This window comes from Grus americana, chromosome 17 (genome assembly GCF_028858705.1).
Source record: "Grus americana isolate bGruAme1 chromosome 17, bGruAme1.mat, whole genome shotgun sequence".
NCBI classification, from domain to species: domain Eukaryota; kingdom Metazoa; phylum Chordata; class Aves; order Gruiformes; family Gruidae; genus Grus; species Grus americana.
Genome location: NC_072868.1, coordinates 15,751,966 through 15,769,395, shown reverse-complemented (window position 1 = coordinate 15,769,395; position 17,430 = coordinate 15,751,966). Strand labels below are relative to the sequence as shown.

The window sequence follows — 17,430 nt, the reverse complement described above, 5'->3', positions numbered from 1 at the left end:
TCGCTACTAAAAACGTGACTTCCCGAAGCAAAGACGGGATTAAAGGGTGGTGCGGCACAGGCTGCTGCTGCGGGGGACGGTCGGTGGTTTCCCCAGGACCACCCACCCGCGTCCCACGTCCCCCAGTGGAAGCGGTTTGCGAAGCCGAAGGCTCCCCCGGTGCCTCGAACCCCTCCGAGCGCCCTGGGCCACCTCGGCGGTGCAAGACGGGCCAGCGCGGAGCCCACGGCGTGCGCGGATCAGCCCAGGCGTGCGCGGAACAGCCCACGGCGTGCGCGGATCAGCCCAGGCGTGCGCGGATCAGCCCACGGCGTGCGCGGAGCGCTGGCAGCCCCGGGGCTGTTCCCGGCCGAGCCACGAGAGGGAGATGCAGAACGCGAAATGCGCGGGGGGCCGTGGGGGGCCGTGGGGCAGGGTCCCGCACACCCCGCGGCGCTGGGCTCTTCGCTCCTGCGCGCTTACAGACATTTCTTTCCACCAGATTTGTCGGGAATTCCCCGCCCAGCCTTGCAACGAACCCCCCGCGCGAAACTCCAGGGAGGGAGCGTCGTGCTTACCAGTTTAAAAAACTTCCTCAGGTTTGCTTTGGGGGTTTTGCTTTCTTCTCTTCTGGGTTTCACTTCTGCGGCTTCGGGGCTCTTGCTCTCATCTTTGTCAGGAGCCGCCGCTTCTAAAGAGGTGTCTGCTTTTTCATTGCTCACGATCTCTGCTTCTTCCGACGCATTCTGGGGTTATTTTTGGTAAACATTAAGAAAGTGGAGGGGAAAAAAAAAAAACAAAAAACAAAAAAACCATTCAGACTTAATCAGTGAGGTTTGGGTTTTTTTAAGAGGTTGCAATCAAAGTGCTCCAGCAGTGCAGCAGGGTGGTACATCACAACCAGGGCATGGAAGCGTTCTCAGCGTCACTGTATCTGTACGGGTTTCTTCAGGAATTCGATTCATCTCAGTTCAAAAAAAGATATAAGCTGGTGGGATTTTAAGCACTTGTTTACATTGAAGAAACAGCCTTTCTTGAATTGCAGTACCAGTTCCCAAACACAATAATTTATCTTTGATGATGATTTAAAAAGAAGACTTAAACAAAATTACTTACAGTACTGAGCAGATGACACTCAGGTAAAATCAGTCAAAGTGACAAAGGTCATACCCAGGAGTTTGCACACGAAAGGAAGAATAGGATCAAGTCATTAAAACACATCATGGACTTAATTAATTGTTAAAACTCTGTTTAGCACCCTTCTTAGTGAAATACAGAAGTGCAGCGTCCCAGCCTCAGCGTTCTCAGGCTGGTCACGTTCCCAACGCCAGCTCCTCTTCCAGGTTGCAAAGCTACAGACGACCTCTGGAGCTACAGGGTAGTTAAGCAGCTCAGCTGTTAGTTCCCCTAACCCCGGGGGTCACAGTCACGCTCTGACCGTGGTGGCCCTCGTGTGAGTTCAAGAACAGCTGCTGGGACTCAGCAACGTTGCCTTTGTAGAAGGGTGGTGGGAACCACTGAGCTTTTGTGAATTACTGGAAAGTTCCTTCTATTATAATCGTACTTCAACCAGAGGCATGCAGTTTGTATATTCCTCCGAAATATGGATCCCCGTAAGATTTATTGATTAATCTCCTGCATGTCTCATTCCACAGCCTTCTCAGGGCTATCCTGGGAATGCTCCACGCGTCGGAGTGAACCACCGGTCCGGCGCAGAGCAGAACACATGAACGAGAGGCACGTTTCTGCCGTAGGAAGTGGAGGCACAGCTGGGCAGGAGCCTGAACACGCGTTTCCTTAGCTGACTCTCTGCCTTTTATAAATGCCTTGCTAAAGAGCAGTCTTCTGTGCCCTCGAGAACTACTAATTAATTCCCTCCGCACTGTAATTGTATAAAGAAGTATCTTCCTTTCTGCCATAAAAAGAAGCTATTATGCTAATATCCAGGTAATTTGACCTGAAGCAAACCCTTTCTCATTTTGCAGCCTGTTGCAGAGAGGTGCAGCACATTACAAAAGCAGGACACGTTATCCTCTCAGCCTCCAATACCGAATCAAACAGAAGCAGTTACCCTGGGTATTGGCATTTAAAACGCTTTTATTTTGAGCAATGACTGATCTTTCCTGTTTACCTTTTGTGTTACAGTAGTCATTCTGCATGCTGCTGTCATCTTCCTTTCTGAGCCAAAAAAATAATCCTAATTTATGTACTTCTTCATACAGAAGCCATTCAATACATTTATGCATTTTCCCCTCAGTATTATACCTTTTTGTTCTGTCATATTCTTTTTGAGTTGAAGGGGACCCCACATGCAAGATGGGGACTCACCATGGACCTCTACAGCAGCACAAGAGATTTTGCCTTGTTCTTTACTCCTCTTTTGTGGAAGAGGCAAACATTTTGGGGGTGGGGTAGCGGGGAGGAGAATGATGAGGGAATAAATATTCCTTGTCCCCTGCTGCCTCAGATGGCTGCAGCACAGCCTGCTTCCCCACAGAATTGTAGATTTAATTTATATTTATGAACATTTTTGAGATAATCAATCTATAATAATTTTAATCTATATTTCTGCCTATTCACGCATTCATATAATCGATTCACCATCTATTTGCCTGAAGGAAATGATTCATTGCCTGAGTTGAAACAGCGACTCAATAAAGCAGCAGCCTAGCTTCAGGGAGCCCATCATTCGGAGATCACGGTTCGGGATCACAGTGCTGCTACAGCCGCAACCCAAGGGCGTGTTGTCCCAAGCCATGCCTGCGCCATGGCCTGAGCGTCTCTCCTGACAGCAAACGCATCCTGGGGGAGATGCCCAGCTCTGAAAAGCACTGCCAAGTGACAGTCAACTATTCAGAGAGGTTGATTTGTTTAATCAGTGACTTTTTGTACATTGCTTGATGGATTCCATAGGAGGCTTTAGGAAAGTCTTAATCCTGTTTTAGAATACCTTATTTTTATTTTTTTTAAACTTAGATATCCAATCTACCTATGCAGTTACTTTAATTTGGTACTAACAGGTATATCAAAGTTGTTGCAGAAGTTACAGGTTATCTTGTTGGAGAGCTTAGGCTTGCTATTAAAGATTTTATGATAATTTTCTTGCAGTTATCTCCAGGAGTCATTCTTGTATATTCATCTCCCTCTAAGACTGAATTAACTGATGCTGAAGATTTTCTTTTATGATTTTGTGATCTCAAAGGTATGTCTGGAGGCCTAGTCCGACCTCCTGCTCAAAGTTGCTGAGGAACTTGGCGAGTTGAGGTTTTAGTATCTCCCAGGCTGGAGGTTCCACAACTTCTGTGCAATCAAATCAGGGTATTCAGATACAATGGGACAAAAATAAAACTCTGGAGACATGACAAAACCCTCTCAAAGAAGAATGACCAAGGTGGCACATCCTTGGAGACTGATGACACGTGACCACGGCATATTGCATACTTCAGAGATGCGGAGAATGCCTGTGCATGGGCTTTCAGTAGAAGGGAAAACCCCTTTCAGCTAAGGAAGTTTTCTGACATACTTTTAAGAACAAAGTTTAATTTTTGTTCCTGTTTCCCCTAAGAAACTGGAAGAAAATTTTCCATTTGTGCATTCAAGGGAATCACCAAGGTGTTTCTGGCAGGAATTGAAAGTGTGATAGGAAGAGCTTGACAAAGATAAAAAGTCAATAACCTTTGGATGACAGGTTAAAGGGTTCTCTAGAGCAACGGGCTCAGTTGCGTCTTTACTTCACCTGGGAGACAAAAATTAGATCAAGTTTTGTGACTAGTTTTAGGAGGAAACTGCACTTTGCATATAATAGTGAGTTGCAAACAGCCCAGCTCTATCAGCTTCACGAGTCTTTAATGCGTAAGTGTTCTCATAAATGTAAGTTATCACCTTATACCTACAAACTGCATCAGCTGAGGTTGCTGGATTCGTGGGTCCAAATTCTGCCTCCAGTTTCCTTAGACACAAATCGTAATAAATTCAACCAAAGTCAGCAGCTACTGTTGTGCACCACGGAGAATCTGTTACTAGGCTCTTTGTGTCCCTGTGTTTGGGAAGCATTCTTCCATCTCTTAAATGACAACGTCCTCAACTTTCTTCTAGTAATAAGCTTAGTTAAAACAGTTATGGAGAAAGTTTGTGTCCACTCTGAGTCGTCTTCTGGTTCTTATAAACCCTCCTGTTGTTGGTGGGAACTATTACTACACCATTTTCTTATCTAGGTTCCTGACCGTACAAATTATTGCCTTACGATAGTGTGACTTATTTTGTGACCTGGATAACTTTAATAAGAGTTTTTCTTTTGCTTGCTGCATCTTTCCTCAACAGGTAAACACTATACCCGGCTTTGATCTCGTGCTAGAGTCTGAACTGGCACTCTCCGCTGCATTTCATTAGACACGAGGAAGAGTTCTTCTGTTTTTCCTGGGTCATACCTTCTTTATGAAGCAGCTTTTCTTTTATCTTAGCAATATATATGAGGTGACCTTTTGCTCAAGAAATTTCCACTTAAAAGAGCAATCGTGCTTGAGATCTGCTCCTGGTGCTCACAGCCGCGCAGGCAGGAAGCGGAGGGGGTTAGAGAGATGTTAACCCCCCCTCTGCCCTCCTTTGCCAGTGCAAGGACCACAGAGGTAAACTGTTCCCATCCTGGAATATACGGGAACTTGATAAGTCCTTGGTAATTTTAACATTTATCTCGCACACTCCAACCAAATATTTGTCTTGGCTTTCCTATGGCAGAGTATGGTTGCAGGCTCAGCAATAAAAGGCGTTATTCTGCTTCACTTAATAGCTAACCAGTTTGCTGTTTTATTATCAGTGCATAAATCCTCCTCGGTAGAAAGGGCACGATTTTTCTGTGTTTGTATGGCAACAGAATGGCAACAACTTAAAATTCTAGTTTTTAAAATATATATCCGCTTTTAAAGAGAATTCAGAGGGCAGACTAAATCGTACTCCCTCAATCACTTTCCTCCATTTACTGGCATGCTTTGATCAGATATAAATGAAGCGTCATGTTTCTCTGCTCTGATCAGATATCTACAAGGTCTTGAAAACCAAATTTCCAACACAAATGTGTGAAATTATAACTGTAATTTTCTATTTATTTGCAAACCCCCCCCAAAAGCTAGTATGACAAACCTTTGAGTAACAGCTACGAAAACTCTTGTGCAGACTGATCAGGAAAGGGGCAAATACAGCTGAAGTGGTTTCTGAGGGGTTGAATAAGGATTTTTTTTCTTTTTTTCTTTTTTACATATTTTTTCGTCTGTAGTCAGAGCAGCAGCAATAACTGCACCGTGTGGATAGGCACTTCATTAGCTTTACTTTGAAGTGAAAGCTCACCAGAAGACAGACACTTGAGGGACTGCCTGGAAAGAGGAGCTGGATCTGAATCCTGGATCTAGTGAGCGTTGTGGTCGCTATTTGTTATTCCAAAGAAAAGCGACATGACTGAATTACACGTCTATTTGGAACAGTTGCTAGCTTCGATTCTCTATCCTAGCAAAAGGGCAGAACATTAAGGGTGCCAGAAAGATAAAATCGCTGCAGAAAAAAAGAGACAGACTCCTTGAACCAAGCTGAGTTTGAGGCTAACCTGTAATCTAAGACTTTTTTTTTTTTTATATCTATCCTCTTTCTTTTTTTTTTTTTTTTTTAGCTGCAAGCTGACTGGGGTCACCAAGGTCTTTCATCAAAGGAAATATAATATTATTCTCTGTCAAGAAAATCCAGTAAAGCAACATCAGATTTTTATAGGTAAGGACTCAATGCTCAAACAGGCAGGGTTTTTTTGTTGTTGGTTTTTTTTTTTTTTTTAAATCCTTCAGACCAAATTCAGTTCCTACTGCAGAAATTTACTCCAGAAAACTTGCAAAAACATTTTGTCTCGGGATGATTCCAGACCCAAGAAGTTCTAACTGAGCAGAAGTGGCCTCATTTTACGAAGTTAAAAGTCAGAGTTCACGTACTCTTGTAGTTCAGTGCATTTGGGTGAATGATTCGACGAGTCCTTAGTATTTTTGGTAGCAACCAAAACCTGCTCAGAGTTGTAGAGAGTTCCCTACACTTTCCATTCACTGATGTAAGCAGCTTTTTATTGTAATGATGAGGTAGGATACATTAAACCCAACGTTGTGAACTAACAAGGTTCATAGCCCTGAGATGTTTGAGATCCCAGGACTTCCGTGAAGACTGCCGTAAGGTCAGAGAGACACAGGGCAGGTCCCCAGACCTGGTTTAGCTCAGCTATGAGAAATGGGGAGCTGGTGTTCTCTCTGGGTAGAACCTACATTATAAAAGCAGTAAAACATCTACAACTACGTCAGGTTTTGGTACGGTTTCAAAATGCTATTTTGGAAGATTAACCCAAACTAATCAGATTTTTTTTTTTTTTAAACCAACTGTCACCAGCAACGGGTCCTCCACAGGAGCGATTTTCACTATTTTTCTGCAAGAAAATGTTCCCTTCTCACATGTTTTTCCTTTTTCAAGCACAAAAGGCCTTATTACTGCATTATGAAAATACCGAACTTCAGACCAGATTTATTACTCCGTTTTACACGGAAACTGCATACAACCGTTTGCCAGAAGGCCTCTTTGTTTCTGATTTTGTCCTGATGTTCAGCGTACATCCTGCTTCCCATCTCTGTTTTCAAACAAGCCAGGCTACTCAGAGGAGGAGGCTTCCGTAGCAATAACAGCTATATTAAAAACCTCCCTCTCCCTCTTCTTCACAACTTCCCTCTCATTCCAAGTACCCGGTTCCACAGGAAATTAAGTCCCAAGCAACAAATATTTCAAGCTTAGATTTGTTTTCAAGCGCGTTTGCTCTGTAAATACCCAAACACCTCAGTTCTTGTTGATTTTTTTTTTTTTTTTTTAATGCAAGTAACAGACCCAAACTGTATGTCCAGTATCACTGCTCAGTAGGGAGGACACGGCTGAGGAAGCTGCAGGGTGAGCTGCTCAGTCGGCATCTGCGTGTTTGGAAGCAGTTCACTTCTGGGATTTGAACTTGAACGGAAGCCCAGGAAGGCAGTTACTCAACATACAGGGATTCAGTAACGTTTAACACAGCTCTTCTCTTAAATGAAATGAGAAGGGAATAAACCTTCAGCTTATAAACCACCAAGGTTCATGGAAACAGGAACCATGTTCTCAAAGTTAGTCCTAATTTTAGTTAAAATCGTTATTTAACCTGAGGAAAAATACGTCTTCCCAAGCAATCGACCTCAATCCCCAAACTTAAAGACTGATCTACTCTGGTATGAAAATTACTCTATTGAGTAAGAAGAGACTCACCAGATTCCTGGTTTTCAGACATTTCGAGCTAAATCAAATAAAAATGAAATATGTTTTATAGCTCTATCTCTATTAATTATATAATTTGGTAAAAAATTACTATAATCTCCGTAGAATTTTTAACAAGCGCGTTGAAGTGGCAACGAGTGCCATAATTATTTTCCATAATATTTTCCATAATTATTTTCCATAATATCATTATAAATACTACAGCCAGGTTTAAAAGACTATGTTTTATAGGGTTCTCCAGCAGGAGCCTAACTGCCGTTACTAGCCACGTGCATAGGTGGCCGCCCAAAGCTCACGTATACTTTTGCAACCGCATACACTGCTCACGCCCCTCACGCATTTAGCACGTGGGATACGCTCAGCTTTGCGGACTCGACTGCTTTCCTGCAGCTCTGTGCAGATGGAGCTGCGGGATGGCCCGGCTCCCACATCCAGACGTACCTTTTTCCAGAAGAGCTTGCTCAACGGCGTAGGAGTGGATGATGCCTTCTCCTTCGTCCCCTCCTTGGGGGCTTCGGTGGCCGCTGCCTGCTGCTGGGCTGCAGGCTCGGGGGCTTTTGTATTCTGCTTAGTCGTCTGCGGCTCTTGAGAGGAAGGGACGTTTTTGTCTGATTTTACGGAGGTAACAGGCTGCTGTTCGGTGCGCTAGAGAGAAACACGAACGCAGGCTGTAGGAAACACGTGAAGGACACGATGCTCGCAGCACGTTCAGGCATCACCTGGTACGCGAGGCAAGCGTGCAGCGGACCACGACTGCACAGGACACAGCAAGGTGCCGCTCAGGAGCCGCAGCCCTGTCCTTGCAAAGGAAGGAGCGTCTCGAACAGAGGAAGCAAACTACATAGCAACCCACCCTTCATAACAGGGATGATTAATTGATTAAGAAGCTAGAACGGTGTCTTTGAGACTGCAAATGACAGTGAGAATAATTACCCTTTGACTGCATTATTCATACAGATAACTTGAATCATCCTACTCACTTTGGTCGTAGCTGTCTGTTGGGTCTCTCTCGCAGCCTGAAGGGAAACAAAACACAAAGACAAGTCTGTCTCTGGCAACGTCAGTGCTCACAGTTACACAGTTCAGGAATTGTCTGTGTCACAAATTATTTTATTTTTAGTGAATGTTTGTGAAAGTCCTGGCTCCTGCAACCATGGAAACCGATCTCCGGCAGAGGCGAGGCTGCCCGAAGGGACTGCCAGCTCCCATCCTTCTACCTGCACCAGCGCTGCAGCCTTGCGTTGAGTTGCTTTGTGCTCACGCTGCTGCGCTTGCAGTCCTCAACTTGTTCTTTAAAAATACGTGTATTTACGTACGCATTCCCTGTTTCTCCAGGTGAGACATTACACAAGGTTTTAAGCTACTAGCTGAGATTTTTCGGAGCTGGGTCTCCGTGTGCAGCTTTCCAAGCACACGTACAAGCCAGAGCTGGATCTTTTCCACTGGGGGAATGGCGTATCAGTCAGGGACACGCCAACGTTGCCTTCAAAGCGAGAGGCTTTGCTTTCTGGGATACAAAACACAGGCAGATGAGTGCCTGGAAACGAAGGGCACAGAACAGCAGTGGCTTTATAACTGAGAAGCAGGAGTTGCAGCTCTACAAAGAGAAGCTCTGCAGGTGCTGGAGGTTGGTTTAGTCCATCCACTCGCACCTCTGTGCATTAAGTGGAATTTATTCTTTTGTAACAATAAAAATCAATCATTCACAGTGATGGGTTTCCTGGTTTCATCAAAATACACTCAGCCAGGAGGGATCCAGTTTGTTAAACTCCTTTCTGGCCAGTGATACAGATCAGCGTCTATTGACCCTAACGTCCAGCATAGCTTATGCTGAGGATGAGTCTCTGAGCCGTACAAAAAGAGGAGCAGCAAGCCACAAACTCAAATAAACGGGAGCGCAGCACCCCTGGGTTTAGGCAGCCTGCCACACGCTTTGCAGATTTCTTGAAAGAATAGGTGCGAGGTATTTTGCAGGAGCCAAGAACTTATTTTTGTGGTTAGGTCTAATGAACAAGATCCAGAGCAAGCGGTAAAAAGTAGCGTAATGCCATGAGCTGGCTTCTAGTACTGATGCTGAAAATAAGCGATTAACCCTTCCAAGTCAAAATTCCATAAATCAGTACAGTTATACTGCAAAACTGGCATGCAAAGCAAATCTGCATGGATGGGCATAAAAGTACTGACAGGGACCCAGCTGTCAACTGCATCCAGACTGTGAGGTCAAGCGGCCAGATCCCATTCCATCAGGTTATGCTGTGGATTTATGTCAGAAGGCACATGGCTGTTTGAAAACAACAGTCACAAGTTGCTTTAAAGTTAGAATTTATGTAAGCACAGGACACAGAAACCCGATGTTTGTTAAGCTAGTAGTCAATCTATTCTTAACTAAGGAATGGAGAAGTGCTTTTTGGAAGACTTGCAGAGATGGAACTTTCAGAGGAGAGAGTGAAGTGCTTAAAATTAAATATGACTAGATATATTAAAATGATCACTTCAAATAAAGGAATTCATTACCCATTCATCTAGTTGACACACCATGCTAAGGCATTTCAAATGAAAAGAGATAAACAGAACCACTATTTTTTTTTTACTAGAGGTGATAACTTCAGGGCTTGCCTGTCACATCACTGCTCTGATTTGAATTTCCACTTTCAATCAGCCTTACAAGCAAACTGTTGGCACCATTTTAATCCATCTCCTTTATTGTTAGTATGTCATAAACGATACCCCACTTAGTGCTTCTGTATTTTGTATGTGGAAAGCAAGCTGTGGAAATAAACTTAGAAACTAGAAAAAACTATTTAAAAAGTAATGACATTTTATATGACAGATTTTATTACTGTAAAAATGTAGTGCTGTTACATTCCTTCAAGATAACTGCTTTCATTCCAGACCAAAAGTCTTTAAAATTCTATCAAATAGCCTAATGGAAACCAATCATCTCTCCCAACAGCTCCTTGCAAGGCTTCGAGCTATTGTAGAAGAGGCTTAGCACATTAAAAAATGCTAGCCAGGTATGTGTTTTACTTAGCAGGAAGCCCTAATTCATGATGAACATGTAATTCATATTTTAATTGTATTAAATCCCAAAACTATTAGCTAGCAATGTAGTAGATATGAGATTCAACTTCAAGCTGTTGGCAAGAACTGGAGCCTTAAATGCATTGGGAAGATTGTTATTCCTTCAGTGATACGCAGATGATATTTTTATCTCAAAAATGAGAAGACAGTGGAAAGAACATTTTTGTTTTGAAAATATCTTAAAGAACTCCCTTTGCCTCATGCCCTTGATTATAAAGCCCCCTACTCACCAGAAATCCCATGTGGGTGTTTTGAGCGAGCATTAAATATTAATTACTTTCCTCCCCCAGTGGAAGGGTCTCTGCTTCTCCATTCTTTGGGCTAAAAAGCTGCAATTCTCTGCTTCCTTGCCACAGAACATCATGGCAGATTATCTTCAGAGAATGCAGAAATGCCCAAATAAGGACCTGGAGAACAAAGCTGATGAAAAGTTTTCAGTGATTTTTTTTTTTTTTTTTAAGATAGAAGCTAATTTTCTCTGAAATAACCATTTGCAGGAAAAGCGTGCATTTTGAACAACTTTACGTATCCTTGAAAACCAAACTTTTCGCATCCAAACTAAACTTAGAATTTAATCCATACTTTTTTGTTTTCAGTGAAAAGTAACTATATCTGAAAAGTATCTTTATCATATTCCAACCTTCTCCGTGCCATATCAGATGCCCCAGTTCACCGAATCACTAATTTTAGCCAGACGACAGTGCATGTTAAGCCTTAATTGTAGTTGGGCTGAGCTCTTAAACCTGCCCTACAATTGCAGGTGCTGTTCACATCTGCATAATTCACTGTTTGTCGGTGCCTTTCATTTTATTTTTATTTGAAGTGGCCAGGGAAGTTTAGTCGGCGTTAGTAAGTGTAACTGGGAAGGGCGTAGCGGGGAAGGTTAGAGGCGTTGCTTCAGAATCCTGACTTCACAGATGGTGTACCAAGAGAAACGTTGCACGGGAAGATGGTTTTATACTGCATGGCACAGAACTGCTCACGCCAGGAGTTTTCAGAGCACCGCACAGCTGGCCAGATGCTGATTTCAGTTACCAATTAAATAATTTCGCTCTGTGACGGGGGCCATCTGTTACTGCTCAGGGTTCTGCTCTTGCTCGAGTTTCATACAGACCTTATGCCTAAAGAGTTTACTAAATGTACTGTGTCCTAGCTTGGGACTCTCCGCCTTCTTTTTCTTGGCTCCTTTAGTTTGGGATTCTGCGGCTGTCGGAGCAGGTTGCCCACCATGGCCTCTCTCCGCTTTCGATCCCTTTTGTACAACAGCATTTGAAGTTGAGCACTTATTGCAAAGTTCTTATTTGGTTCATGAAAAACAGTCGAACACTCAGTACATGTAGTATTAAAACCCAAACATTTCCTTTTGTCCCCTGGACAACACATTACATTTCCCTCTGGGTGATTGCTCAGTTCTCCTTAGATTTTCTCTCACGTGAGTAGTGAAAGACATAAAAGCTAGGGCAGTCCGGCTGACTCAAAATTAACATTTTGCCTCTTTCCAAATCTTCATTCAATTCAATTCAAATCCCACAAAGTCTGAGATTTCTGTATTTTAAATTCACGAGTAACCAACTGAATTTGGGATTTATAAGTTTGAAATAGGCAGATATATAAATCTTCGACAAGACCTTCATTCTTTTTAAAATGAATTACAGGGAACTTTAAAATGTTTTGTATAACGCGTTATTTATGAAAAGGGTAGTATGAATATTCATGATATACGCTACATAAAATATTTTAAATTTGCAGTAATGTTCATGAAATAAGTTAGAAATAAAAGTATCAGAAAAATAGTAACGATAGACCGATACTTAAAGCGTTGAATCAGAAAGTGCTGCTTCCTTTCCATTCCATGGTAAATGTCTGCGGTGCCCACTGACATTAGAGACTGCATCTCTAAAGATCTGGGCAGCACCTTGGAAAAACCCACTACAAAGGGCTATAAATTAAAGAAAAACATTGATATTGATATCTAGATAGAAAAAGCAGTATCAGGCTGTTTTAACAAAGACTACCTGCAGCTCTGATTGCCCTGCGTAGGGTAGACGTGGGCCTGTTCAAATACAGGACTTTCCTACAAGGCTTGGAAAAACTTGCGTAACCTTTGTTAAAACGTTCCATTGAAAAAATACATTTCCAAATTCAAGAACCTCTTCAAAATTTCTGTGTTCAGATTTCCTCCCCCATAAACTTCCACACAACCCTCTGGATTTACCAGTCTGAGAAAAAAGCTTAAGTTTTCCTGTTAGGAACAATCGGCTTTTTTCCTTTTTTCCTTCCTTTTTTCCTTCCTTTTTTCCTTCCTTTTTTCCTTCCTTTTTTCCTTCCTTTTTTCCTTCCTTTTTTCCTTCCTTTTTTCCTTCCTTTTTTCCTTCCTTCCCCACCATTTTCACCTTTTCAATAATAAAAAAAGGAGGGGGACACAAAGCCACAAGTTTCCAAGGTTGCTCAACTGAGCTTCACCGTACGAGCAAGTTAACACAAGAGTGTTCTGTGGCAACCGCGCGGTACGTGTGCCCACAATGTGTGACTAAGCACAAGTCAAATGGGGTGGCATTCTTCACCCTGCAGTGTCTCAGTGTCAGGTTTTAAAGCAGTGAGATGCCTTTGATTACCCAGGACAAAGGAGGATGTAGGATTTCTTTTACTGACTGCTAGCTAATATCCTGCACTTCATTCTGGTCTCCCTTAGGCAATCTATTTTCTGGTTTAATTAAGAATCAGGCCCATATATAGCAAAGAAATACAAATTTAAAAAATTGTATTTCAATGAAAAATGACTCAAGTGTTCACCCTCTGGGTAATTAGCTTGTCCCTTTGCAAGCTTCATTCTGTTCTCTTTTACACTTGAACAAGGCAAAAATAAAAGCTTCCAAACGCTAAAAAGCTTTAAAATGAGTTGACAACAATTTCCAGGAACTACAGAAACACCAAGAGACCCAAACTCCGAAGAACCAGTCCGCCTGTAGTATTCACAACGCGAGGCATCAATCAAGCACAGTGCTTGGCCACAGGTGACAGGAGGAGAGGTCCAGAGCACCGAACGCGACACGCGTGAGCACGAGACCGCGCTCTGAAGACGGTTCCACGCGGCGCCGCCGCACGGTTCCTGCCAAGCGCCGCGCACCAATGCGCCTGCCCGCCCGTGCCGTGCTCTGTGCGTTCCTGGTATTCCCACACGTACCGCGATGCGGGAACAAGTCGGGATGTGCTACAGAGGGTCACGCAAACGGTCCGGGGCAGGTCTGATCCGAATGCCGCGTTGGTGGGTATAAACTTGCAAAGGATCAATTAATCCAAGGAAGTATGACTCAACTCACGTTAAACTCTTGTGTTTACACGGATGAAGTGACAACCCCTACGGGTGTGCCCAGGCTGCCGACAGCATACGTGTCTGAAGCCAGAGGCGTCGCTGATGACAGCGCACTGCTCCAATGACGCCGAGCTCAGCTTCGCTGACGCCGCACACCTCTGCATCGCGGCAGGAGGGAGCGCGCGGCCGTGCTTTGCTGCGCACGCTGGGGCGGGTGGGAGGGAGAGCACTGCGGAGCGACACCGGGAGCGTACCGGCCCGGCGTGATAAACTCCGGCTCCTCCCTGGCACCGGGTGCACGAGCAGCCAGCGTGGAAGTGCTGCCGGGACGCAAAGGCACCGCGGTCCTTCTGCCAGCCAAACCACCCCGCAGCCCCACGGCCCTCAGCACAGCTCGGGCTGCATGAAGGGGAAAGCTCGCTCGAGAGCACGTCTTTACCATTGAGACAGAAGTTATTTCTCAAGGGAAAAATGGCCATTATGCAACTATATATCTCTCAGCTGTAAAACCTGCAGCTTTTCTATACGGCAGTTGCCAAGTTATCCTTTTTAACATATTTTTTCCTTTAATATAGTGAAAATGTCATTCCTTCTGTCAGGAAAACACTAGTAAAGATAAAGGAATTCTTCATAAAAAACAACTCCCATTTAACCTCGATATAATGAGTTTGCGTATCCTGCTAGTCATCTGGATTTGTTTACCCTCAGAGGTGTGATAGCAAACCAAACCCAAACAGCATATTTGTTCCCAGTTAGAGTACGCCTGCACCAGTCACCTGCTATAGCAGCACCCGGGGGCGTTTGATGAAGTCAGGTATGCAAACGGGACTGAACAACTGGATTTTTCAGGAGCTGCTGAAAAAGCTGCAAGTCTCGCTGAAACGGGGCAATTTGACATCTGCCTTTTCTGGATATCTTGGAAGACCTCAGCCCTGGTTGATGATTTCCAGAATTATTGAGCTATAATCAGGGAGTGATGTGTATCCCCCATGTACTCACCAAGCTTTCTGGAAAGACTGACTTCACCCTTTTAGTATCAGGCTGTATAAAAATTGAATGGGACAAGAGGGATAAAAAAATGGGATGAAAACAAAAATGTTGATGCCAATAATTTTGGCTACCTAATAGCTGCCTGGAAAGACCATTTCCTTTTTTAGGGTTTTCTTCTTTATGTATTAATTAAATTTTATCACAGGTATTGCAAGAAAAAACTGTGTAAAGACATTTAATCTGGAAGTTCTCAGTTACGCAGACAGTCAGTGATACGCCTGTAGGCCATGAAACACCAGAAGATAGAAGGCAGCTTAATACAAATTGTCTTTCTTCTGCTTCTGTTCAACCTATGTTTTGGCACTAACTTAACAGGAAAGAAGGGGAAAGGAGAAGTCTTTAAACACCTACGTTTTTCCATTTTAGAAGATTATGTTTTCAATTTCAAGCTTTTTTACAGTTTAGGGTTTTTTCCCCACAGTTTTTTTGTTTAAGTTTGGTAAACACATTGGATCAATCTGATATTTTCAGTATCTGCAATAACAAATGAAAGCTATAACATTGAAGCTTTTCTGAATTCACAAATAAAGGATCATCGCTGCTCACGGACGCTAAAACCAAGTTTCCTCTTGGCACTGGAATCCAAGAAGAAATTATCTGTACAGAGCAAAGCAAGGGGCCACACCTGCCCGTTACACGGAGGAGCGTTCCTCAGGCTGGTGCTGTGCCCGTCCAGCCAACACGGGTTCCAGCTCCCCGTGGGAACGTCAAACACCGGCGGTCAGCCTAACGCCTGCTATTCGAACAGCTTGGCTGTTCAGTTCACCCCGCTTAAAGATCCTGATCCTCATCTCTGCACGTGAAGGGAAGGATCCAGAGTGGTCAGGGAAGGACAGCTCTCTGGTCCTGCCCAGCGCCGCTCCATCCTCTTCCTCAGGTTTCGGCTGCTGTGTTGGAACAGCCCATCTACCCTGACTTAGCACGGTCCATACCGGGGCTGCAGCCAGAGGCCCAGAGTGGAAATGTTCATAGAACCCTAGAATCATTAAGGTTGGAAAAGACCTCTAAGATCATCAAGTCCAACAGTCAACCCAACACCACCATGCCCACTAAACCATGTCCTGAAGTGCCACGTCTACACGTTTTTTGAACGCCTCCAGGAATGGTGACTCCACCACCTCTCTGGGCAGCCAGAGAGATCTCCTCCTGCTTTTTGACTTCAGTGAGGACCTGAACCTCCCCCAAGCTCCTGCACCCCAAGGGGGTCCCAGCAGTAGCTGTAGGTGCAGGGCAGGAGGGTGGGAGCCACAGAGCTGCCACAGGCAGGGGGACCTGGGGACCTTGCCTGTCCTCCCCACCAGGACCTGGCAACTCCAGCAGGTGTGGGGAGGGATGAAGGAGACATGCATATACACAACTGGACATGAAGACCCAGCTCTGTGAGCAAATGGAGTTTTCTCCTCCAATCAGGAGGATTTTACTGCAGAGATCCATAACTTTTTATGTCAAGGACAAGACAGAGTAACAGCCAAAAGCATTACCAGGTCATCATCAACTGGCAGAAAATACTACAGTTCAGATCTCGATTGTAACCTGTGATATGAAGAATTGCACTGTTTATACTCATCTTCCTTTCAAATTTATTCAGAGGAAAAATATTTTAAATTACTTCAAAATGATAACATCATTTGGGGAAAAACATCTAGTGATCAGTGACAGAATGAAGAGTCTGCCTACCTTGTCTTCAGAATCACTTTTGGCTTCAGCTTTACTTGGGGAGACCTTAAATATATTTGAGAAAAAAAACCAGTCACACCCACTTATCTTTCCAAAGATCTGAAAGCTCATCTGTTTGAAACTAGCAGGTTTTTCTAGCACAAAGGTGAAAGAAGTACAAATGTTACTTCCTGCCCCCAATGTGGAAAAGTTTATGTTATGAAGTATTTCTTGATAGCAACCTAAAGTCAACAGCTAAAATGAAAAATATCTGGACCAAAGATGTGTTATTCACGCTTATACATCCAATTAATCCATAAAAATGAACTTTTAGAGATTTTTACAAAAAGTTTCAACATGCAGAAAATATTTAAGACGGCTAAATATCTTCAGGTCTAAAAGCATCTGTGCAGAAGAGGAAGTTTCCAGAGTAGGTCATCACCCTTTGATCACAACTGCATGGTACCTACACATCTCTCTGCCACTCAAGTTACTCTCCAAGGCATCTGTTTGGCTTCATTACTTCTCAGTGCCCGTGACAGCGAGCACGTTACATTTAGCTCAGCATGTCCAGAGGGGATTTTCATAAGCAATTTAAAGCGTAGCCTAGAGATGAAACGGAAAGACAAAAGCTTACCAGCGTTTTAAGGAAACTCATGACGGAGTTGTCTACTGCAGCAACTGGTTGGGGGTTGTCCTGTTTTACCTCTGCCTTGTCAGGTTGCTCAGCAGCGAGACCGTGGACACCTGCCGAGTCCTGCCGTAGGTCTTTTCGGTTGCAGTCATCTATCTCCTGAAAAAACGGGGGCAGAGTTTCCTCAGTCCTAGCTTGCTTAATTTCCAGTGGAATGCAAAAGTAACATTTGTGACTTGCATTATGTTGCTCTGAGAGTCACAACCCTAATTCCAACCATAGTTCTCCAGCCTACGTATTCAGAACAATCGAGCATTTATACATCTCTTTCCCCTCTTTTCTAATATATTCAGCATTTGCCGTTGGTTGTAGGAACATTGTTCTCAGCTACCAAGTATAACAAACACAA

At 43.7% G+C, this 17,430-nt stretch overlaps 1 protein-coding gene across 10 annotated transcripts in view; it reads right to left on the bottom strand.

The window, feature by feature from the left end:
• Positions 1-17,430, bottom strand: part of BCAS1 (brain enriched myelin associated protein 1) — a 55,403-nt gene that overhangs the window by 17,167 nt on the left and 20,806 nt on the right. For 4 of the 10 annotated variants that reach the window (XM_054845552.1, XM_054845548.1, XM_054845554.1 and 1 more), the window contains 6 exons: positions 17,025-17,180; positions 16,409-16,453; positions 11,483-11,620; positions 8,268-8,303; positions 7,729-7,932; positions 558-725 (listed from right to left, as the gene is read on the bottom strand). In XM_054845552.1, the coding sequence (XP_054701527.1) occupies positions 558-725; positions 7,729-7,932; positions 8,268-8,303; positions 11,483-11,620; positions 16,409-16,453; positions 17,025-17,180 (747 nt within the window). The remainder of the gene's footprint in view (positions 1-557; positions 726-7,728; positions 7,933-8,267; positions 8,304-11,482; positions 11,621-16,408; positions 16,454-17,024; positions 17,181-17,430) is intronic. The other 6 variants (XM_054845550.1, XM_054845557.1, XM_054845551.1 and 3 more) reach the window with 3 other exon arrangements.